Genomic DNA, 24,694 nt, shown 5'->3' on the forward strand with positions numbered 1-24,694 from the left:
GTTGTTGCCTAAAACAGGCAAAACTATTAATTTATTATGAAGAAGATTTTCCCTTTATTTCCTGTTTATCTTGCCCAAATTTTAGAAGCTTGACAGTTTGTATTTCCGGGGTGGCTGCTTCTTTGACAGCTCAGCTCAGCCACACACAGACCTGTCAGACCAGACTGCTCTCCTCACATGTGGGCCCTCAGAGCTGCTCACTCAGAGGAGACTGTAGGGCCCAGGCTTCTTTCAACGCACTGGGTCAGGTGCTCTTTTATAAAATCATGTTCAATTTACTAAGGTGAGTGTAAAGGTTCACGTGATAATGTTTTCTCTAGAAGTTATCTTGCTTTGAAACGTTACATTGTTGCCTGTTAAATGTATGGCATCTGTGGGTTACTAAACTAAATGCCAAACGTGGTATTACTATAAACATTTCCTTTCACAAGTTGTCCTCCTATAGATCCAGGGAGCTGACATGAGGGAGCTAGGCTAAGAAATGTCTAACGACAACATAATAAAGCCTAGTTTTTGTCCTTCCTGATTCCAAACATTCCAAACACAAATACTGTAGATTTTTAATGTTGATAAATATATCTTTACTTATCTTTGACACTTTATAAAATCAAACATCTCATTTTCAAAGTAAAATATTTATAAAAAAAAACACTAAACAATGATTTGAGTTAATTTAGCTTGAAAGTTGACCTATAATGATAATTTCAGAGAAACATCTGCTCATTCTGGATATGGTGCACACATCCTCACACAGGTCCTGAGAGAGGAGGGACATCCCCCTCATAGATCTGACACAAGTTTGGCAGTTTACAGCATAGTGCCAAACTGATTTCAGTGCTTTACTTTCACATTTTAAAATAACAACATATGTTCTGTCCTGTCAGTTTTTTATACACAGGTGATTATCTTTAAATAGGCCTAGTAAAAATAATAAAATAAATCTGTGTGCATGCCTATATACTTTTGAAACTCATTATATTAAAATTATATTTTTAATAGCATAAATATAAGTCAGTACAGTATTAGGGCTGGATACCTTTCAAAGGCACCAATATGATATAAAAAGTTCAATCGATAAGTTCAATCAATAACAACATTTTGATGACCAGTTTGCCAAACCAAAGTTAACTCAAATAAATGTCAAAGAAATGTTTTTTTTTTTTTTTTTTATTTAACATTTTGTTGTCTTGTGGTTCTTAGGACTAATATAGGAATATGTATCAAAAAAGCTGCATAAGCACCAGTATCAAAAAAGAGATATTGTTTAAGCCTGTACAGAAAGAAATGGAAAGGTACTCAGCCCTGCAGGAAATCTTTTACTAAAAAAGGAGTGGACTGTGTGAGGACAAGAGACAACCTTTCTATGCAATACTAAAGTCTATGTCCTCCATCTCCTCCTCTGTGTCCTCCAGGATCTCCGCTGCTCTCTGGGCACGCTCACGGTCACTGGGCTGGATGTAGTTATCTTCAATGAAGCCATCATCATCCTCCTCGATCACAGGAGGAATGCCATGTCCACTGTGCATGGAAAATTCCACATCCAGACCTAAACACACCAAAAATGTTCAAATGTTGAGTTGTACTGTATAGTTTTGGGTCATATTTTGTAATAATTACACTTCAATGGCCTTAATAAAGCATGCAAAGACTTAATTCGTAATTATTAAATAATTTATAAAAGTTATCCTACATATCATTATTGTTATTGTTTACTGCTTTTCCTGAAATGTCCCATGGCATTAAAATGATCCATCTTGTATTGATTCAATAATAGGTGTTTTCATTTACAAACATACCTTGAAAAAACTGCATTCTTAATGTGAGTGGGCTTGCCTTTCCACAGAACTGACCATTACTTGGCCTGGATTGTTTCTATGATATGTTTAAGGCCATACTGTGGATGGAATATTGTAGGCAAAGCAATAAGATCTGAATGGAGACAAGAAGGTGGCTGAGCCAGAAAAGTTACCCTAAAGAATGATTCAGACTTAGTAATTAATACCTGAACACTAACCCCTTAAATAAGTAGTTACTAAGCCTGAATCATTCAACTCTTTGTTCATTATGTTTTAAGTCTTTGTTCATTTTTTACTGAGGCAAATTAAGGTGCAGTTACTATAAAGTGGAACAGGGCTGCAACCAACAGTTCTTTAGCAATTATCCTTTCTATTATTAGTTTAGTTGTGTAGCTTGTGAAAGGGCCCTTGAATATGAGATTGTAGCAGATTTGAGCCAAATGAAGCAACTGTAATGCTGCTTGGGACCATCCTGATGTTGCATTTACAATGATCAAAAAGTCAAAACTGTAAAATGTTTTCTGCTTAGTATAATTAGTCAGCCCTAAAATGTTATGTAGTAGATTTGGGTAAGATATAAAGGCCCACCTGATATGTTATGTAGTAGATTTGGGTAAGATATAAAGGCCCACCTGATGCCTGGCTAACTGCTTCCGTCTCCCGGAGTCTTGTGTGTCTGTAGCTGGCCAGGTAGCGCCTCACCACCTGGCATTTGGCCAACAGAGCGATGAGAGCAGAGATGGAGATCGCCACAGCCAAGACCGCAACAAGGAACTCCCACTTATGAGACGTGTCAAAGTCAGGGCGTGTAACTGGAACATAAGAAGCTATCATGTTTTTAGAATGAGGCCAGCATCGTCTCCTTTAGGAACATCAGATCGTGGTCTTATTCTGGAGTTGCATACTGACCTTGACTACACTATCACACCAATGTCAAACGTATAATGGAATCTTATTTTACATTTAAACATTTATGGTAATATAAAGTAATAAAAAGAAGCTGATTTTGTATTAATATTGGATCAGCCTAAAATAATGAAATAAAGAAAGATGATAAAGAACAGTCAAAATTAGTCGTGTCTTTAATTAAGCCAAGTTCGAGTGATTTATACTTTGGAGGTAAACTGTGCAATGTTTCTGGTGGAGGGTCTGTCACCTACTTGTCTCCATGGAGATCTTATTGCTTTGCATGGAATGTTCCATAGTAGAACTTTAAACTTATTCATCTAGCATTTATTAATTATGGGCATTTCTATTGCTCAAAAATACTTAATCATTCCCACTGTGAATAGGGGCGACTCTCCACAGATCTCTATTGTAATGTAGCGTAGTGCTGGTAGATAGGTTTAATCTATACTGTGTAACATTCTAGATAAAGCAGTAACATTAGTAGTAGTAGTTTATTTGGTTATTTTGAGGCACTACAAAACAAAACAAAAGAAACCATAGACTACAACCCCATGGATCATGACCGAAAGGGTTTAGGGTTTATATACTAACCCCTCTAACAGCTATACAATCACTTTTTTTTTTAGTTCTTTGTTTTTTGTTTTGTTTTGTTTTCTTTTGTTTTGTTTTTTCCTTTATGGTTGTACAAACTTATAATAATGTTAACGAAGGCTCAAAAAAGTTTATGATCGTACAAAATAAACCATAATGAGAATGAAAAAATGTAATGTAATGTTAATGAAAATGTTAAAGAAAAGCATGTATGTAGTTAATAGTCATGGTTTTCTTAAGACAACGGATCTAGTCTTCAAGGTATTTCTGTAAGATTTGATTTTTATGTTGTTTTTTGAAGTGCACCAAGTTCGTACAAGCTTTGATATGGTCGTCTAAGCTGTTCCATGACTCTACTCCATGTCTGGTAACACACAAGAGTGGTTCCAGAGAATCGTTTTTTAAAACCTCTCTGGTTGTATTTGAATTCATTTGTGCAGAACAGTTTTTGAAAGTTATCTGGGAGCAGGTTGAGTTTCGCTTTTAATAAGATTTGGCAAATTTTTGGGGACCTGGTTCTTTGACTGGCAAAAAAGTGCATTTGTATGTTCTCTATATCCAACTAAGTGAGCTAGTGCTTTTTTTGTAATTTACAGAGGTGGGACCAAGTCATTGTCTCAAGTAAGTCTCAAGTGTTTGATCTCAAGCCTGAGTCAAGTCACAAGTCAAATACAGTCAAGTCCAAGTCGTCTGGCCCATAAGTCCAAGTCAAGTCCAAGTCGTCTGCTTTGAGGGTCAAGTCATTTCAAGTCTTTAAACCCAAGTACCAAATATAGCTTAGATTTTTGCAATTTACATGCATTTTAAGCTAAATCCTTCTTAATGGTATATTTATGTATGAGTATTTATGTAAGAGTTATAGAAATGCAATTTTTTCCTTTTTAAACTTGACAAAATCTTAGTGTGAATCATTATGGTCAGAATAGAAAGAATTAAGATTTAAAAGTGCATAATAATAGTTATTTTGTCATGCAGTCTGCACTGAAATTGAAGGATCATGGTCTATGCAGTGCTTCCAAATAGTGGGGCTCGCGAGGCTCCGTCCGCGTTTGACTCGGCGATGCTTTTTATTTTTTTATTTAGTTTTTTTACTGTCTTAATTCACACCAAAGCGTAAAAAACGCCTACGCCTATTTGAGCTATTTGAGTTTAGACGCCCCCGACGCGCATGACGCCGTAGAACGGGATAAAAATACTTGACGCGCGTTTGCCCTGGAAATAAGAGCTGTCTTTTCCCGATGTACCATGAGAGAGTTTTTTATGACTAAAACATCAACGTACGACTGGGGTGTGTTTATATTTCTCTCCGCTAGACACTTAGTCGTCTAGTCAGAGTAGTCAGTCAAAAGTCAAGGAGGTGGGTCCTTCCGGAGGATCGATTCCCGTCAGTTTGTGGTCCGTTCTGGTTCTCGGGTTTTTCTTCCTGATAATAACGTTGCGTCTCTGGATACTCGTCCCTGATTGGTTGACGCGGCGCGTCTGACGCGAAAAGTTCAGAATTTTCAACTTCTTGACGCTGACGCCTTGGACGCGCGTCTTGGCCGCTGAAAAACGCTGAAGACCGCTGCGCTGATAAAAACGCGCCGCAGAAAATAGTTTATAGAAAGTTTTGACGCTTTGGTCTGAAAAATAAAGCATTGCATTCCATACATTAGGGGCAGAGCGCTTTTGGCAGAGTGGCAGGGAGCTCGGTGGTGTAAGTCACTGAGCATCGCGCTTTGCACACAGCACAGAGTCACAAGTCAGGTCACATTGGGGGGGGGGCGCGAGATGTCATCCAGGGGGGGCAGACAGAAAATAATTGAGAAGCATGGTCTATGCAGTTCCCTCTGTTTTACTATATTGTACTGTATATTACTGTATTGTACTGTAGTACATTTGAGGATACCATCTCACAGTACTTCAGTTACGTCCAGAGTAACAAATCGAAGTGGGAGGGACATGTTCCAGTTTATTCCTGTAAAATTCAGCACCACATTTAACAACCATAAAGAGAAAAGTATTTTCTAAAAGCATATATATTTTTGGGAGAAGCAAGTCTCTCAAGTCACACGGCACAAGTCCCAAGTCATTGATCTTCAAGTCCAAGTCGAGTCCCAAGTCTTATTCCATTTTATCAAATCAAGTCCCAAGTCCTAAAAAAAGTGACTCAAGTCTGACACGAGTCTAAGTCATGACTTGCAAGTCCCCACCTCTGGTAATTTAATCATTAAGTCTGAGTTACTTTTTATATTTATAGATTTATTTATAAGACATTTCCATTGAGATAATCAGTAACACAAAAAAAGTTACGTTTAAACCTTTAAACAAATATACAACATAGGCCTATTTAAAAATATATGGCTAGGAATTTTGTAAGCACAGGCCTGTTCTTTGTTCTTGTATCCTAAAAAAAGCTATAGAACATATAAAACTCAAAGGCATGTTTGGAAACGGCATACAGGCAGATGGTTAGTTCATTGAATATTTTTTCTTATGTTCATTTGTATTAACACAATAATTTAAATATTTCTCATAATATCATCTCATATCATAGTGTTTTTAGACTTACAGTTGTGTGTTGAGTTGATTGCAGCTGTGAACGGTCCGTCTGTATATGCTTCCATTTGACTTTGTTTTTTCAGTCTCTTTCATGAGTCACTTCATCAGACAGTGTTTTGTGTTTTGTGAAGCCAGTGTATTGCTTTTTTAAAATAACTTTTAAAGGGTTATTCAAGTCCAAAACTGTTACTGCGACAAAAAAATTTCAGCGTGTCCTTGTTGAAAGCAGCACAGATTTCTGAAAACAGACCCTGTATTATATGCTTTTATGTTGAAACCAATTAGTCTGAAGCAAAGTGACAATAGACAGGATCAGATGAGGGAGGCCTTTTTCTTTCGGTGTTACGACTGTCCACTGGATGGCGACGTTGAGTGGCTGGGACTCCTCCTTGGTTCATTAATAAGTGAAGGGCAGTGCCATTACCATCTCATGAAATCTGATCCAGAGTAGCCTTCTCGAGCTGCACAAGAACAAGAGAAAAGTAAAAGTTACAACTTAAAATAGTCGCGTTCAAAATCAAACAGCATTTTTTAGATCCCAGACTTCAACCACCCTTGTGTTTTGTGGCTTTGAAATCTGTTTGGGCCAGAGAATGAATATTTTAATATCCAGCCACACAAATAGAAGAACAGTCAAGTGGCCTAAAAATGTAAGTGTCTTTTAAGAATGTGATTCACTGTGTAGGCATGCACACAATAACAAGGGCCCGTAAGGATACCAGGAACTATGTCACAAACAGGACGTACCACCAAAGCTCCAGCTTATACAAATATGAAAAGCAATCAATCACAATCAGACACAAAAAAGCCATAGTGAAATTAGTATTACTCACTGGTGGAAGAATACTCGATGTTGTTACTTAAGTAAAAGTAGAGATATCAGAGCAAGAGCAAAAATAAAAAGTCTCACATGAAAAAATCTTCTTAAGTAAAAGTATTAAAGTACCAGTTTAAAAATGTACTTCAAGACTAAGAGTATTTCACAGAGATTTTGAGGTCTTATAAAGATTTAAATGTAGTGATTTTGTGTTAAAGTCATTTTTTTCCTTGCTGTTTACATTTTTTTTGTATATTTTTGTTTGTTCAGCCTTTTCAGCGGCTCTCAAATATTGAAAAATACTTTTACTTTAGAGCTCTGTTCAGTAAGGTAGTGGAGTAAAATGTACAGATACCTGCTGTTAAATTTAGTGAAGTAAAAGTAAAAAGTATCTAAGTATTTAAAATGTACTTAAGTAAAGTACAGATAGCTTTTTTTTTTCTGAAGTACAGAACTTTACTACTTTACTTCATTACATTTCACAACTGCTATTGCTTTTTTTTTTTTTTTTAGATAATTATCGTATTTATTTTATTTTTTTATAGAAATGGGAAAGATTCTATGTCCTACTACGGAGACATTGTTTTGTTTTTCTGAAAAAATACAACTTTCTATCTTCTCTTACTTAACTTAATTATTCAGTGGCTATATAATTAGAGAATACTGTAAGCTGCATTCCTGTGTACTTCTCAGTTTTCATAATGCCCTGGCAACTGCAGTCAACTGCTCCAACATCTTTTTTGCATTATACACACAACTACAACTATTACTACTACTACAACAACAACTACTACGACGACGACGACGACGACGACTACTACTACACTAGAACAATAGCATATGTATTCTGTGATATATGCAGATTTAAATAATACTAATAACATTTACGTTCTTCTCTTAGCAGCTATCAGTGGTATTTTTCAAGTCTTTTCAGTAGTTAGTAGTTGCAGTTGCACTATAAGCAATGTTTTACCTCTACTTTTTACATTGCTCTTTGTATTTGTAGTTTAAAGCAGCACAAATACTGACTCAAGCATACTTCTGTTTGAGTAGTAAGATGCAAATGACCAAGAGCTGAACACAAATATTACAATTGTATACGAGGATATGCAAATGTTGTTTTCCTGAGTGTAAAGTCCCTTCACTTCCCTCCTTAAAAGTGTAGGAGTAGTTCTAATTTCTGTGGTCAAATAGAACATACGAATCTGGTATAAACTCATCTGTACCTTGCACTTTGAATAAGGAAATGTTCTAAAGATTAGCATCTATGTGTAATTAATCATTAGGTTTTTTTTGGTTTACATAGTTGCTTGTTCAGTTCACGGTTTACAGAATGTTTCATTATTAACCCCAAATATGGGCATCCTTTAACTTTTTGAAATGGAAACAAGTATCAGAAAAATATTTCTGTTTTCCCATGGGACAGTGTAATGCATTCTTTTTAATGTCCCAATGAGTAAATTTTAGTTTATCATCTGGGAACCCCTCTCCAGATCTGATGGCACAGTGGCTCTGTTTAGAAGTACATGCATCATGATCTGGTTTCTGGAGTTTTCAGATGATTGAAATGTCATGTGAACATTTACTGATGCGAGTAATCTGGGTTATTCCTGGTTGATCACACTTTAGGTTCAGCCAAGGTTTAGCCAAGCCAATGATTGAGAAAATATAAAGATCAAGTTACAGATTAAAGGGGTAATTTTAAAAGTCCCATCAGCCCCAGGGCAGCTGTGGCTACAATAGCAGTTTACCACCACCAAGTGTGGAGTGAATGAATAACTGTAAAGTGCATTAACACATATGTTCCTCCCACATCTGAGTACTGCAATAAACACACTACAAATTCACCATTACAAATGTCTTATTACAGACATATTTTGTATATCTCAGTTGAGCAGTGATTCTGTGGCACTCTAAGGGTCTGGCTGTTTAGCTACAACATTAGCCCCCTTTTCCTCCTCCACTCTGTCACAGTAAGCACAGCAGCTCTTTATCTCTTCCTGTTTTATTCTCATAGCTGAAGCAAAACACAATATAACATGCAACAGCAACACTCACCAGATGCCCAGGTCACAATATAAAAGCTAAATTTATTTAATTCAATAAACAAAATGTAAAACTGTATGGAAAATATAAGGTGCTCCTTTGTTTACATCACCTTCAGTTATGTATAAGACAGTGGGAATGAAAACAAGCATTTCACTGTTCTTTGGTCATGGTGTCAGTTGCTCTGAATTGACCCAAACAGCTACTGGCTGACATCAGCAAACTCCCTCTGCCTCAAGGATGAAGATCAGAGACAGACATGTAGCCAGCACTCCACAAAAACTTACATGTGCACCTTTGCTTTCTATGGAGCTATTTTAAAACTGTTGTTCAACTGACTATACTTTTTGTTTTGCAGCAAAACAACTGCAAAGTGTTTTGATCAAATACATTTCATAGCTCCTCCATGCTGCTTCTGCTCAGATTGCTGGTGGACACTGCCTTATATCAGCCTGAAGCGAGGAGCTTACTACATTGAAACTACTCTGAAACTAACACACCTCCTTGTTTACAGTTTCTGTATGTTAGACAGGTCTAATGAACTGAAATGGGGACTGTCCCGGAGTGCCTAAGAAGCAGCTTCGATGAGACACTTGTTTTGAATAACGCATATTTTCCTCCCACATCTCAGTTCTGTAATAAATAAAATTCACCATTACAAATAGCTTATTTCAGACATATTTTGTATATCTCAGTTGAACAGTGATTCTGTGGCACTCCAGGGGTCTGGCTGTTTAGCTACAACATTAGCCCCCTTTTCCTCCTCCATTCTGCCACAGTAAACACAGCAGCTCTTTATCTCTTCCTGTTCTATCCTCACAGCAAAAGCAGAACACAATATAACATGCAACGGCAACACTGGAGGCCATCTCAAAGACGCCTAGCAGCAAAACATCTATTCCTACAACTACATTTGCATACATTTCCATACACAAAACTTTGAATTCAATTTTCAAACTTCTAGCGCTCTGTATTTTGATGTGATGTCAGTTTTTATTCACTAATGATGGCTAGGAGCAATGTAGAACCTTCCCTCTGTTATCAAAATGAATAAAAGATTACATTAGTCTCCTCCAAAAGCTTTCAAACAGGCAAATTAACTGTAAGAAAACGAGGAGGGCGGTGCATGCTCACTATTGGTCAAATCTTGATATAATCTCAACCCAAATCTAGTACAAATAAACATGTATGTCGTCAAAAGCAGTCACACAATCAGTGCTACCCAAATAGTACACAATAGTTTTTCCATCGTCCTTCTTCCAGTGCCAAGTTTAGTCTTGTTTGACATTTGAAAAGTTCTGGACTGATAAAGATGCTGTAAAACTGCTACTGTGGATTCTGTTCACATAATTGAGGCAAGGTCATTGTATCTTAAACAAAGAGCTTTTAAATGTTGATTTTGCCTACAGTGTGCTATGATGTGTAAACATGCAAATGCTTTACAAAGGAACAAGCCAACTCTGTTATAGGCAATGGTGGAAGATGTACTCAGTTTTGTTACTTAAGTAGAAGTACAGATACCGGAGCAGAAAAATGCTAAAACTAAAAGTATTAAAGGTTGCACTATGTAACTTTTCTGCAACCTCATTGTCTCCATGGAGATGTTATTGCTTCACCTTACAAGTTCCACAGTATGGCATTAAATGTTTGTGTCCGTGGAGGCAAACAGAGAAAACTACCAGGCAACGTTACAGGTTAGATCTGTGGAGAGACAGCCATGCTAAGAGTGAGAATGCATGTTTTTAAAGGGTTTTTTCATATAAGCATACCCGTGATTGTATTAATGCAAGATACATATGTTTAATGCCATACTGTGAAACATTAAAAGGCAAAGCAATAACATCGACATGGAAACAAGCAGTTGGCAAACCCTGTACCAGAAAAGTGACACAGAGAACTTTTAATGTACCTGTTTAAAAATGTACTTAAAGAGTAAAAAGTAAAACTATTTCACACAGATTTTGAGGTCTTGAGGTTTTGATACAGATTTGTGCAGAATTTTGTTCAGTGGAAACAACTGAATCAATTGTTTTTTTCTAGCTGTTTTTATTTGTATATTTTTGTTTGCTCAAATTATGAACGTGTTAACAATAAACCCCTCAGCCTTTTCAGCAGGTCTCAAACTATAAAAAGCAAAGTGAAAAATGCTTTTACTTTTCAGTCCAGTTAAAAAATGTAGTGGAGTAGAAAGAAATATACATGATCTCAAATGTAGTGAAGTAAGAGTAAAAAGTAGCCACTGTAAAATGTATTTAAGTAAAGCACAGATATCTAAAAAATCTACTTAAGTACAGTTGTTACCTTCCACCACTGATCATGGGAATATTCAAGGGTTTTTATGTTTTAATGAATGTGTAGAATTAACCTAATTAGATACAAAAAGCTCACAAGTTTGCATGTTTTGTGTGTCTCTGTCAATGATTCAAATTGTAAATAGTAAATGGTCACATTTTTATATAGATTTTTTTCTACCTTCAAGGCTCTCAAAGCGCTTTACATCAAGCCCAAAGATGCAACAATAAAATTCATCTATGGGAGCTGGAATTGCACGAAACCGCCAACCTTCAGATCAGTGGACAAACAAGTCTACTGTGATGAGATGTGACTGTCATAACTTGGTTATGTTTTTGACACATGACATATTTTACTGTCAGTGGTGTTGCTGTTGTTCTCAATCTTTCCACAGCCTTATAAATAATTTTGTTTGTCATTTGGAATTGGGCAGTGCGCGACAATAAATGACAAAATATGCAGTGGGTGCCTATAGGGCGGCACAGACTGTACACTCATTGCTCACCCAAGTTACCAGTAGTGATTTGACATTTGTGAACAAGGCAGCTCTTTTGAACAGTTTCTTAAAGGTGCACTGTGTACCTTTTGTGGTGGAGGGTCTGCCACCTGCTCGTCTCCATGGAGATGTTATTGCTTTGCCTGGTATATTCCACAGTATGACATTAAGCGTATATATATTTCCATGTTTACAGGCATGCCACAGCGCCAAGTTACAAATGAGATCTGTGGAGATGCTTATAGTATGAATGCATGTATTTGACTTATGAACAATGAAAAACAACTGTAATTGTGTTAAATGTAAGATTTAAGCTTAATTTTACGGAACTTTCAAGACATATCATCTCCATGGAGACAAGGAAGCGACAAACCCTCCACCATAAAAGTTTCACAGTGCATCTTTAATGTGAATTGTTGGAACCACATCTGATTTTTTTTAAAGAACCAAGTGTTTTTCTTTCAGATTTCTGTGCATTTTTCTACCGATCAACACTGAACCAAGACAAGAATCAGCACAGAAGCAGAGTCAGCAACGCGAGTGAGAGCTTTCTGCACACAAACACATTTGGCATTTATAATAACAGTGACTTTGTATTATTATGTATTATTATTATTATTATTCCAAACACACTCCCACTCTCACTTTGAACCATTTTAAACAAATCTGAGCCTTGGTCATTTCTCTCCATGATTAGTTTGTAGATAAAATGAGTTCTCACATTCACTTCTTTGGCTTCTGTTATATAAATAAATATAAAAGGAGACAGTCTTTTGAAAGGCTCTTTGAAATGAACAGAAGAAAAGATTTAAATCCCATAAAAGAGCCGAGAGTCCCATTGCTATTCAATAACATTTGTAGATTTATAGATGCACTATGTAACTTTTTGGCTGGCAGTCACGTACCAGCTTTTATGTATGGATGTGTCATTGCTCTGCCTCGAATGTTACACAGTATGGCATTAAATGACACTACCTTACATTTATTCAATTACAGGTGGTTTTATAGCTCAAAAATACCTTGAAAAACAGACCTGTAACTTCGTTTGATTTGGCCTCCATGAAGAAAGGAAGAAAGATTTAATACTATACTGTGAAACTTTTTAGACAAAGCAGTAACATCTCCACAGATAAAAGATTTTGGCAGACACTCCACCAGAAAAGTTACACAATGTATCTTTAACTTTGTATTATCTGTTTTTGGCAATGATGTCTCATGTCATTACTTTTGCTAAAAAGGAATTTCAAGATTAATTGGTTGGTAAACTATGCACATGTCAGTTTTAGAAGTAAAAGTAATACATTTTTATATCAGTACTCCCCCAAAATTTAAACCTATACGTAAATGTAATGTGCTTCTTTATTGTTTATGTCATATAGCTTAATCATTCAGATAGGTGATTTCATAAAGGTGATTATATACTAAAGAAATAGTCTAGTTTTAGGTTAGACAATGTGGGGGGAAAAAGGGATTTCACTGTTGTTTGGTCATAAAGTTGTGGTATTACTTCTCAAACAAATCATATCGCTAAAATTGATTTAGTGACATCTCCCTTTAAAGTGAGAGTGCAGGTTGTTTTGGATCCAAACAGCCACTGCCCTACATCAGCATGTGGGTCAGTGGGTTCTGCAATAGAGGTGACACAATTATAAGATTTACTTTAATTTTATTTTATTTTATAACCGCTTTAACTAACAACGTTCAATGTATTTCCTATTGTTCACTCAAATGTCAATATTAGCTGTGAGTAGCAAAACAAACACCATTTTGAAATCTTAGTGTGGTAGGTTATTAAATATTCTCCGATTGATTTTAGAAAGCTTTGTATTAAACACATTACAGATATTATAAAGCCTTACCTGTATGACTGCTCCAGCCCTCTCCCTTTTACCATAATGCGCTCTCTTAGTAGAACTGGAGTTAAAGGTTGGTCGTGTTGGACTGTTTCTCATATGTCCTGGGTTAATGGATAACTAATGTCTGTAACTAAGGTGTGCCCTCATTTGCCTGCTGTTTCTCTTTTTTGACCAATCAGAGGACTGAGCTGCTGAGGCAACGCAAGCCAACCAGGAAGAGCAGAAATATGACCATGTGTTTTTAATATGGACAGGTGAGTAGACCAGTCTGACCAGTCGTAGAATGCACAGGATAAACACTCTAATGTGTTTACATATAGGTCTAATAACCCAGAGGCGTTCCAAAAATGAAAGCTTAAACTAAGAGTATTGCAGTTAATCCACAGGTGAATGTGCACCCAGTAACTGTATCATTAGTGACTCATACAGATAAAAGTAATTCAAGGTCCTATATTATGCAAAATTGACTCATGTGCTTTTAGCCATATTAGAATGCCATTACCTCCTCAAAAATATAGCTGGAGTTGTGTTTTGTTTCCTTCACACTTTTGAGTAATGCTTTATTAATAGTCTGTCTTCATCTTCAAAGCTCAAAATGAATATAACATATATATTTTTTAAAAGTACTAGAAGGAATCTAATATGGTTTACTGTTCAATCAGAAAGTGTATACCTCCAACAAGGCACAATTTTGTGGTTAGTTTTTCTTTAACTTTTCACACCAAGGACCACCTCAGAAAATATATGGGTTTCAAATTATATATATATATAAATTAAGATCTAAACCAGGTCTGAAAAAGGGCTACGCACAGTTTGTATTGAACAATGACTATTAACTCAGGAGACCTAGAGAGGAGAAAAATCTGGACTAGAAAACTGAAAAGAATTTTGCAAATGCATGTAACACAGTTGGAATAGCACTGCTCTAGTTTAAGGCAAATTGTAAAACCAATGGCCCCAGTGGTACTCCCTGATTCCCTTCAATACCAAATATTGTATTCAGACTTACTTATTATTACAAGAGTCTTCTAAACTCTATCATAAACTCAAGTGAAATTAGTATTATTGAAAGCAGGGATCGGACAATAAATAATAACATAGTGAAAAAGGAAGACAATAATCATTCATACATTTTGTATAATCATGATAATCACTAGCTGGCACTACCTCGTGCCTCTGCTCAGTTTTTTTTTCTCTCCTGTGACTAGGTCAGGCATTGGAATACACTAGATGGTTTGCAAGAACTCCAGAAGTTTTAGACCATGCACCAGAAAATAAGCGAATAGCTGTGAAGCCATGACTAGGTCCCTTTTGTGGTACAGTACAACAGTAAATAAAGCGGTCGAGATGGATGTAGACGAAGCCATATATTCTGTGTTGGCAACGATTCCCGAGATTGAGGATTTAAAGCCGAAACAAAGAGAATGTTTGGTGAATTTTATCAAGGCGAAAGATGCTGCCCTTCTGCCTACAGGATTTTGCCCATTACATATGTCACAAAATGGCAGTGATTGGTTAAATAAAAAAGTACCCGCCTACCGTCGAGCGAACAAATCCTAATGATGTGAGGTCAGACGGTTTCCATGAAGTGAAACCAAATGATGAATTAGACTATTACAACACTAGATTGTGCAGAAAAATGCTACTTATGCTACTTTGTTTTTGACTTATAATAAAGTGAACTAATAGCATGGATGGCAACAAATTTGATTTGAAAATTTGAGTACATTTCCATTTTAAACCATCATTCAGCTGTTTAAATAACTATTGTGATATTTATATCTGGTGGAGGGTCTGTCAAATGCTTTTCTTCATGGAGATGTTATTGCTTTGTCTGGAAAGTGCCTCTTTTTCTAGGTATTTCTGAGCTATAAATCCACCTGTAATTGAATAAATGTAAGGCAGAGTTGTTTAATGACATACTGTGGAACATTCTAAGCAGAGAAATGACATGCATGACAGGCAGGCGATGGATCCTCCATCAAAAAAGTTACACAATGCACCTTTAATCAAAATTATTTAGACCATGATAATTGATACATCAAATTTTAACATAATCCAACGCCTTACTGGAATTTTTCTCCATTTCCGTGTGACCATTTCTACAAATTTGACTCATCTGAACAGCTTTATCAGAATTGTTTTTATCTTGCATTGCTCATGCCGACTCTCCATTTCCCCGTCAGAGGAAAACACAAGCTGGTGGCGACAAGGCTCAGTGTTTACTTAAGATGTCCAGGCTGAACAGAGCAGAGCGGAGAGGAGAGGAAAAGACTCTGACCCTGAAAACAATAGGGCCACTTCCTGAGCTGTGCCGTGTCCTCCCTCCATCCCTGTGTGGGACGGAGCGCTAGAGCCAGCCACAGGTCTGAGCATCAGGTCATTCCGCTGGGAAAGGGAGGGTCAGGGTGGAGGACAGTCAAATGATAATTCAGCACTTTAAATAAGAGAGGGACAAGGTGGTGCTCAGGTTGACAGGAAATCTCCATGGCTGTAATAAAAATGACCCACCGTTTTATTGCATGATCATAAAACATACGGGCTAGTGATTGTAAATTCTGAGCCAGTTTCAATCACGAAAGGGTACTATGCATAATATATCCTAACAGTGCCCATATAGTTCTGAGTCTAAGTCAAATATGATAATCATTTATTGGCAAAACACTAAAATAAAATAGAAATCTTATGTTATGTTACACTTTAAAAAACTGTGAACTGTAACCTTCCTGCTCCAGAGGCTCTTAACAAATTTTAAACCAAGTCCTTCAGATCATTAACAACCCCTCTGGCCATGGCCTGTCTGAGCTTCTCCCCTCTGGAAGAAGATCTCGCTCCATTAAATGTAATATAAAACTTCTCACTGCTAACAGCTTCTTCCCACAAGTTGTTATAAACTTCAACTTTAATGCAGCACCTTCATATTTTAGCTACTTAATCTTCGTATCTTGGCTGTTTCACATTGTTATGTGTCATCTGTAATGATTGTCTACAGTTTTTTTTTATGTGGCATGGTGCACTTTGAGCTTTTTGCGCATGTTTTTCCAGTGTGTTCTTTAACTACAAATGGCAAATAACTAAACCTAATGCTGCTGTCCCCAAAGAGACACTTGTCCTTTGCATTTGACTCATCTGTCAATGCTGCTAAAGCATTGTCGGAGTTAGCAATTTGGGGGCCCTAGACGAACTTGAGTTTGGGGCCCTCATTATAAGGCTATAAAGTGTTTGTTTGTTTTGGTGTGTTTTTTATATATATATATATATATATATATATATATATATATATATATATATATATATATATATATATATATATATATATATATATATATATATATATTTATTTTTTGTTTTTCCCCACTGTTCTTGAGACATGCACATCCCCATTTATTTGAATTATGGTGGATTGGAAACTTGAAAACCAGGGCTGAAAGTAGTTTTATTTTTTTGCTACTACAAATATATTTTTGTTTACATCCTTTACATATGTTTGTTAAAATTAAACTACTCTCATTTAATGTCATATTGAGAGAAAATCTAATTGCTCTGAGGGCTCGACCATTAGTGGCACTGAGGGCAATTGGTTGGGGGGGACCCTAGGAAGCTGCCTACTTTTGCTTAATGGTAGCGCTGCCTCTGCATCCAGGGACATGTTTTGGGAATTTGGGTTAATGGGGAAAACCAGAGTGCCCAGAGGAAACCAGACACAGGGAGAAACATGCAAACTCTGAACTAAACTGAAACACCAGGGCATGAGTCGAACGTGGAAACTGCTGTCTCTGAGGCGAAAATACGAGCCACTGAGCTCCGTGCATGCAGTCAAGAGTTAATTTTAATTTTGTAATGCTCTTTTTTTTCTTTTCAAATAATTGTCCAAATATAGAATGAATCATTGTCATCTTCATAATAATAGCCAAATGATATTACAGTTATCACCTGCTCTTTGGCCCATATTCAGACCTGAGGGGCTTTCCGCAATCCCTTGTTTACAGTTTGCCTCCTCAGCACAGCGGCGAGGTCAAAGGTCAGGACACTCTCTGAAGGAAGATGGGAAGGCCGTGGAAAGTCCTTTCAAGAGCCGGGGGAAATAACAACACGTGCTGCACTGTACCACACAATGGATCAGGAAGGACATTTTCACAAACACATTTATAAAGCCCCTCGTGTAGGCGACAAACAGCGACAGAGCTTAGACACAGCTGCCAGTGCTGATGTCTGCAATAAGGATTAAGATTTATTTTACAAGGTGATACATTTTTGAGGATCCACATCTGGAAATCTGAGAGGGTCCCTGCGCACCGTTCAGCACATATGGTTTTCATCTATCAAACTGTCATTGAACTTCCAGGATGTATTTCATTTTCAATATTACTTTTTAGGGGAGTGCAATTAATTGTATTTAAGAGGGGCCAGTGATCTATTATAATGTTGTTTCCTCATCACAAACATATCTGGAGTTGTATTTTGTTTCATTCACACATGTTTAACACAAATAAAACACAACTTCGGGTATATATTTGAGAAGGTAACAATATTATAACATAGCATAAAGCTCACAAGAGTCAATTTTGCATAATATAGGATCTTTGATAGTGATTACTCCAGTATTACTCCAATCAATTACAAAACAATTATTTAAAATGTCTTTAAAACATGCATCACACATTGAACATAAATGATAGTGTGTTTTTACTTTTTCAGTACATAATGGATTGAGTGACCACAAAAATATAAAACTTTCTATTTCTGGTTTTTGAGATATTTTGATTAATTCTCTGTTGTTATGCATGGTAAATTATATTGAATATTTCTCCTCTTTCTTTTTTTGCTCTCTAGTTGTGGTGACATAGTTTCTCCGCACAGTGAAGGTGAAGTTTCATCTGGTTTTATGGAGTATTGGAGAACACAATGGAATGGTTTGGATGGAGGGTGAAAATTGGTATGTTTCTGTTGTACCTTTGCCACTTTCTGCAGGCAAATCTTCTCTACTTCTCTAAATCTACTCTAAGAATTTGAATGCAACTAAACTACAATCAGATAGCAATACACAGCCATTCTTTATTCAACTCTGAGTACATTAGATCAGCTGTCCCCAACCTTTATTCTCATAAGGACTGGTAATAAACATATAATAGGGGTCAGTAATAATTAGAGGTGTGCCAAATATTGATATATTGTATCGTTTAATGTGATGATACTGTAACGATATTGTGGGCTGTATTGTGGGAGTATTTTTTGATATATTTTACAAAATTATTTTGTTACAGTGCTTCCGTTTTGTTGCTTGTTTAGAGGAAGGAAACTCGTTTATGCAACACATTTGACATTTTCACTGTTTTGATGATTAAAATGTTTGTGTTTCATATGAACTTTGCACAAGAAGTCGTTTAACAAAACTTTTAGTATCACAGCCATGATTTAGCCTTTTTTAGTGAACCGTATTGAATCGGTTTGAAATGTACTGTATCGTATCTAAAATGTACTGTATCGATATGTATCGTATCGTGGCCTGTGTATCGAGATATGTACCGTATCGTCAACTTCTTAATAATACCCACCCCTAATAATAATAGTGCAAAATGCATACAACCTTTGACAACACCCTTGACGATAAAATGAAATTGTCTGAATACTCATGTTTGCTGTTTACCAGGTTAAAGGTGCATTGTGTAACTTTTCTCGTGGCGGGTCCGTCAGATGCGTTTCTCCATGGAGATTATTGCTGTGCCTGGAATGTTTCACAGTTTGCTATTAAACCTTTCTATTTTCACTGAGGCCACCTGTAATCGAATAAATGTAAGATAGAGCTGTTTAATGTCTTAAACTTAAATGTCTTCCAGGCAGAGGCAACATATCCATAAAATAGGCAGGTGACAGACCCTCCGCCAGAAAAGTTACACAATGCCCCTTTAAGTATATGCAGAAAAAGGCATAGATACAGTGGTTTAAAGATATATACTGTTTTCCCGTGGGACCCAGTACCAGATGATTATTTTACCTTAAAACATACATAATAAAGTTGTCTTCATGTGACATCACAACATTATAAAATGCCTATAGTTCATTCATTATATTTGTAATTACTCTTTTCCCACAACATAAATACAGAAAAGTGAAATAATTTTTTTCACAAAGTGTTCCCATTATACAAGCTCAAAGACATGATTGTTGTCAGATGAAAGCACTTATGGCCATACAATTCACCATTTGTGGATCATAGGGATATTTCTTTCAAAAACAGTGATCAATCTCCCATTGAGCTATACAGGCAGCTGCACCCAGGGGAGACACTGTAGCGCTCCTGACGGGTTGCCCCATTGGGTCAAATGCATCAAACCTCGAGGCATACACCCAAGTGCACATTTTTCTGCTCCCTGTGTTCTTTTAATACAAATATAAATGGACAGATTATTGGAAAGTATGTGTTCTGGCATCATGGAAAGACTGCAGGTGTCCAGTGAAGCAACAGGCAGGGTGTGGTGTGAAGAAAAGACACAAATGTATTTCAAAATGTTTGGATCTGTCCTGATTTTGTGAATCATATTGATGGATACGACTGATCTTTTATCGATTTTGTCCAAGTTAGTTATCAGTGTTCGTAAACAATTGCATGTTTCTGTTAAAATTAATAAAACAAACTTCATTTTTATTTTTTTATAACTTGCGATTAGATGACGCACAAAATTTGGTATTTTTTTCTTCAGGGTTGAGCGTAAAAAAGAGAAAAGGTAGCTTAAAATATATCTGAAGTAGCGAAGCAAGGAACACAAAGCTTTTGTCACTTATAGACTTACTCACAGCAGGAAGAATAACATTTTTTTTTCTACTGAAGAGTACACTGTACACTGTACAACATGTCTTTCAAGGGAAAATACAGTGTCTGAAAACTACTCCTGAGAAGTATAACTCAAGAAAACAAAAAGTTACTCATAAAATACTATAAATCTATGGCTTGACTTGCATTTAAAGGCCATATATTACGCAAAATTGATGCCTGTTAGCTTGTAGTCAAGTTATAAGTGTGTTCTGTTTCATTCACATGTGTTTGAATAATATTTTATTCTTAGCCTGTCCACATCTCCAAATCTCAAAATGCTCTGTTACACCTTGTGATGTCATATAGTGGTAGTTTTCAAGTTAACAGCTCTTTTTACCTTTTATTCAGTAGAGATTTGCAATTCCAGGGCTGAAATGATCCAGATGATCCTAGTGAAGGTGTATGGAGTTTCAAAACATAGTGGAGCACTTCCTGTATGAGAGAAGAGCTCAGCTTCAATATGCAGATTTTGTGTGTTTTGATGAGGAAACATTAAAACAACAAACTAGCGTAATATGGGCTCTTTAAAGGAAGGACTTATATTAAATGTAGACAAATGCTAATTTAATCAAAGCCCTCCTGATTGTGTGCATACATTACACTTCCTACAGTCTTCCTGCATACTTTACCACTGGTGGACTTCCACATCCCAGTTCTCCACTCATGGGAACTAAAACTCTATCCTGCTCAGCCTTGGGACCATGTGTTGATGGGACCCCCAGCACCTCCTCCTCCCCACCCCCTCATCCCCCTTCCCTCCTCCTCCTCCACTGGGCTTTTCCTGCCTGAGAGCCGAGTCCTGTCCAGGCGTTCCGGACACTTCCGTCTTTCACATATCAGGGCCGCGCAGCACTGCCTTTTCCTGGAGCTCGCCTCAGGTTGTGTGGACACTGCAGCAGTTCATCCATCTCTCACACTGAGTCTCCCCTTCTCTCTGCATACTTACAGTCTTACTAAACTAATATATTATCACAGGCTCACACTCACTGATTCAAAGATGGGCGCGCAGTGAACACTTCAAATTTCGGTTCTTAAACTTTTATGTCTTTCAGCGCAGTGCTCCCAGGGTGTTAGAGTTGGCTTCCTCTGAAAACGCCTGTGGTACTCCAGAGTCAAATGAGTTTATGGTGCCCCTCCTTTTCCACGATTTCCTTAATATCCTTTTTTTTATGATTCTTTTATGCAAAAACACTCTGAAGCCCTGCCCTATCTAATGGAACTGAACATAAGCAAAAGGTTTTTTTTTTATTATTGTTATAAATTCTGTTTGATATTTTAATTCTAGAAAGTAGGACAATGTCATTAACCAAATGCGCATTGTATTATAGTGAAGGAAGAGAAATAAATGTGCTCATTTCACAGCTTCAATTTGCTTTTTAAATTTCATGGCAGCAGAACAAATATTTTAGGACTGGGGCAACAGAAAGTTGGAAAAGTAGATGTAATTTGAGAATATAATTCAGAAACACAACTTGTTCTGATTAAACCTTGTTATATATGGATTGTTGCCAAAAGAAAAAACTGTCGTATGGTCAATAAATGTAAATATACATGAGAAGGTCCACTGTAACTTTTCTAGTGAAAGAAACTTAGCAGCTTGCTTATCTCCAAGGGGACTGCTTTGCCTGGAATGTTTCACAGTATGGCATTATACATATCTCCATGCAGCAGGTGGCTCTAAGTCTCAAGGAAAAAAAGGAGAAAAAAACAATTTAAAAGACTTAGAAACAGCATGGATTTTCTCATGCTGACTTGACTTAAATATAATAAGCTTTGTTTCAGTAAGCACCTTGCAGCCCATACTTTGATTCTGAAGTTTTTAGAAAAGTTAATCTACAATAACAACAATGCATTAAATTGAAATAACATAAACTACCTTCAATATCACATTCGGTCAGTTTATGGAACATTATTTTTCTATTGCCTTTCTCCCCATCATATCTTCCATAAAACCTCCCCATTGTGCGGTGTGAGACCCACTCCACACTGTTATGATTAGCCTTTCCGATACAGAGACTTTCCAAAACACAGCTAATGAGGTGTAAGTCTGGGTTCATTCTGTTCTGTACCTACCTGTCTGGGGTCACCAAAGGGAATCAAACTCACTTCCTACATTCTGGTCATGTTTACTGTAATTCAATAGGGTCAAACCAGGGTGCAATGTGCTGATAGACCTGTGTCACCCATCGCCCCTGTCCCAGCACCCACAGGACCACCCCGGTTTAAAAGGTCGCCCGGGAGATTAGATCCGAATTTTGTTTTCTTTCCAGTGGGGAACATAATAGACAGGAAGAGTTAGGGAATATAATGTTGCAATGGTATGCAGTGGAGCAGAAATTACACTGTAACTATAGAGAAGGATTACACAAAAATGTTGCAACTCTTGTGACCTGAGATATTTTCAGTCAGAAAAAAAGGATGATGAAATTTTAACTCACAGCAAGAATGAGTTAAGCTCTCAAAAATGTGCATTCCTTTAGTCACTTTAAAGGTGCATTATGCAACTTTTTGGGTGGGTGTCCATCACCTGCTTATTTCTCTGGATATGTCATTGCTCTGCCTGGAATGTTCCACTGCTCTATCTTGCATTTATTCAATTACAGGTTGTTTTTATTGCTCAACATACCTAGAAAATAGACTGAGCAGAGTTGCATCCACAGATCTGACCTGTAACTTGGTCTGGTTTGAACTTCATGAAGGCAGAAAGGTTTAAAGCCATACTGTGAAATATTCCAAAGCAGTAACATCTCCATTGGGAAAAGTATTTATCTATAAAAGTATTAAAAATGCCAATAACATCATACCTTCAGACTTTAGTATGTAGTAGTCTTACAAAAATACTTGGCTTGGAGGTTTCACAGTAGGGCATTAAAGTTATCTGTCTTGCATTTGATCAATTACAAGTGTATTGTTCTTCAAAATATACTGCATTCCTACTGTAAGCGAGGTTGTTTCTTCTCATATCTGACCTGTAACTTGATCGAGGGCCGTCATCTGCTTCTCCACGGAGATCAGTTTAATGCAATGCCAGAAGTGCTTAAGGCTCTTTCTTTTGGGTTTTTGATATTTTCAATTGTTTATTATGCAGACAGTGAGCATGCATAATACGACAAAGATCATGCAGTGATTTTAGATTTTCTGGTGAAAAACTACATGTATTAATATTGACAGTTTCTTCATCTTTTCACTGCATTATGTATTTCCGTCCTGGCAATGAAATATCTACATCTTTCAGTATGTTACAGAAAAAAGATCATTTCATATTTGTTTTTTTTCTTATGGAGTTGCAGGTGGTTGGTGTCCATCATTGTAGCTTCTCCAAAAAATTTTATTATTCCAGATGACCGGAAACCCAAGCAATTCTACTTCTACTGAGAACAATCTGTCACCAATTCTCCAAACACATGCATTATCTTAGAATTACCTGGCCAGCCAGAACTACACACTTTGACAAAACTTTACAAAGACAAGTGGATCTAGAGCCATATCCTATCTCCCTGATGCGTGATTGACAGGAGGATTAACCAATCAGAGACCAACCTGCTCTGTTCAGGTTAAAAACTAAGATGCTAGCCTGATTCATCATCCGGTTTTACTTTGTGGAAACATTAGGATTCGTTCGTAGGTGGGTTTTTTATTTAACCATTCACTGCTATTTGGTCGTGACGTATGTAATGCACCGCTAACAGGGGCTAACTGGTATATTAAACTCTTCCCAAATCCTGTAGGAAGAAGGGCAATAACGTCTTTCCCCTTGATAAAATTCACTAAACATTCTCTTTGCTCCGGCTTTAAATCCTTGATCTCGGGAATCGTTGCAAAAACAGAATGTATGGCTTCATCTACATCCATCTCGGCCGCTTTGTTTACTGTTGTGCCATACCACACAGCTCTTAACTGATTGGCCGGTGCGCAGTCTACAACTTCCGGGGTTCTTGCAAAACGTCTAGTGTATTTTGATTCCTGACCTAGTCGTTGAAGAAAAATGAAATTAAGCGGAGACACTAGGTGACTCCAGCATGGCTAAAAGATGGCTGCTTTCATGTAAAAAAGAGAAAAAAACAACATAACGGACTGGGACACAATTGAATCACCAAACTACTACTTATCTCAGGTTAAGTAAGTCTCAGGTAAAGAAGTTATATATTGTGTTCGGAAAGTTATGAGAATTTTTGAGAGGAAACGTTTTCTGCATTTCAGAGACACATGATATACATTAGCAGCTGTGGTTGGATCATCTCAAGTTTTGACTGAGGATTTTCAAGATCTATGGTCCGATTCAAGGGCCAATTTTAGACAGGGACCAGATAGAACCTATAAGCTGACACCCAACAAAGATGAGAGGAGACTGGCAAGCAGATCATTGTAACCTAGTTTATATCCAATACCACATGACATATTGTGCACGTTTTCAAAACAGACTGGCAAGATTAACACATTTGAAATTCACTTTTTCCCATTTGGCCACTTGGGGACTTATTTGAAATAATATTGGCTCACTTTATCAGACAGGAAATCCGACTTTGCGAGAAGGGC

At 37.0% G+C, this 24,694-nt stretch overlaps 1 protein-coding gene across 3 annotated transcripts; it reads right to left on the reverse strand.

Annotated features, from left to right (window-relative positions):
* Window positions 1-673: 673 nt before the first annotated feature.
* On the reverse strand, window positions 674-20,592 carry cunh1orf210 (chromosome unknown C1orf210 homolog). Of its 3 annotated transcripts, none has more exons than XM_055164699.1 (4): window positions 20,496-20,592; window positions 5,848-6,298; window positions 2,429-2,623; window positions 674-1,546 (listed from the first exon to the last, which is right to left on the reverse strand). In XM_055164699.1, the coding sequence occupies exons 2-4, from the start codon at window positions 5,900-5,902 to the stop codon at window positions 1,362-1,364; spliced, it is 435 nt and encodes a 144-aa protein (XP_055020674.1). In that variant the 5' UTR covers window positions 5,903-6,298; window positions 20,496-20,592; the 3' UTR covers window positions 674-1,361. The 3 variants fall into 3 exon arrangements, with proteins under 3 accessions (XP_055020674.1, XP_020793778.1, XP_020793777.1); XM_020938119.2 differs by lacking the exon at window positions 20,496-20,592 and adding an exon at window positions 13,348-13,442 and having other exon boundaries at window positions 2,429-2,608; XM_020938118.2 differs by lacking the exon at window positions 20,496-20,592 and adding an exon at window positions 13,348-13,442.
* Window positions 20,593-24,694: the final 4,102 nt, after the last annotated feature.

The sequence above is a fragment of the Boleophthalmus pectinirostris genome, unplaced genomic scaffold, assembly GCF_026225935.1.
Source record: "Boleophthalmus pectinirostris isolate CB_2022bp ecotype Guang Dong unplaced genomic scaffold, ASM2622593v1 HiC_scaffold_7, whole genome shotgun sequence".
NCBI lineage: Eukaryota > Metazoa > Chordata > Actinopteri > Gobiiformes > Gobiidae > Boleophthalmus > Boleophthalmus pectinirostris.

Excerpts from the sequence above, each read along its gene's own strand:
- cunh1orf210 (XM_055164699.1), bottom strand. The coding sequence starts at position 5,902 with ATGGAAGCATATACAGACGGACCGTTCACAGCTGCAATCAACTCAACA. Across the intron at positions 2,624-5,847 it reads AATCAACTCAACACACAACT|CTTCTTATGTTCCAGTTACA; the intron begins GTAAGTCTAAAA and ends AAAACATGATAG. Across the intron at positions 1,547-2,428 it reads AGCAGTTAGCCAGGCATCAG|GTCTGGATGTGGAATTTTCC; the intron begins GTGGGCCTTTAT and ends TGGTGTGTTTAG.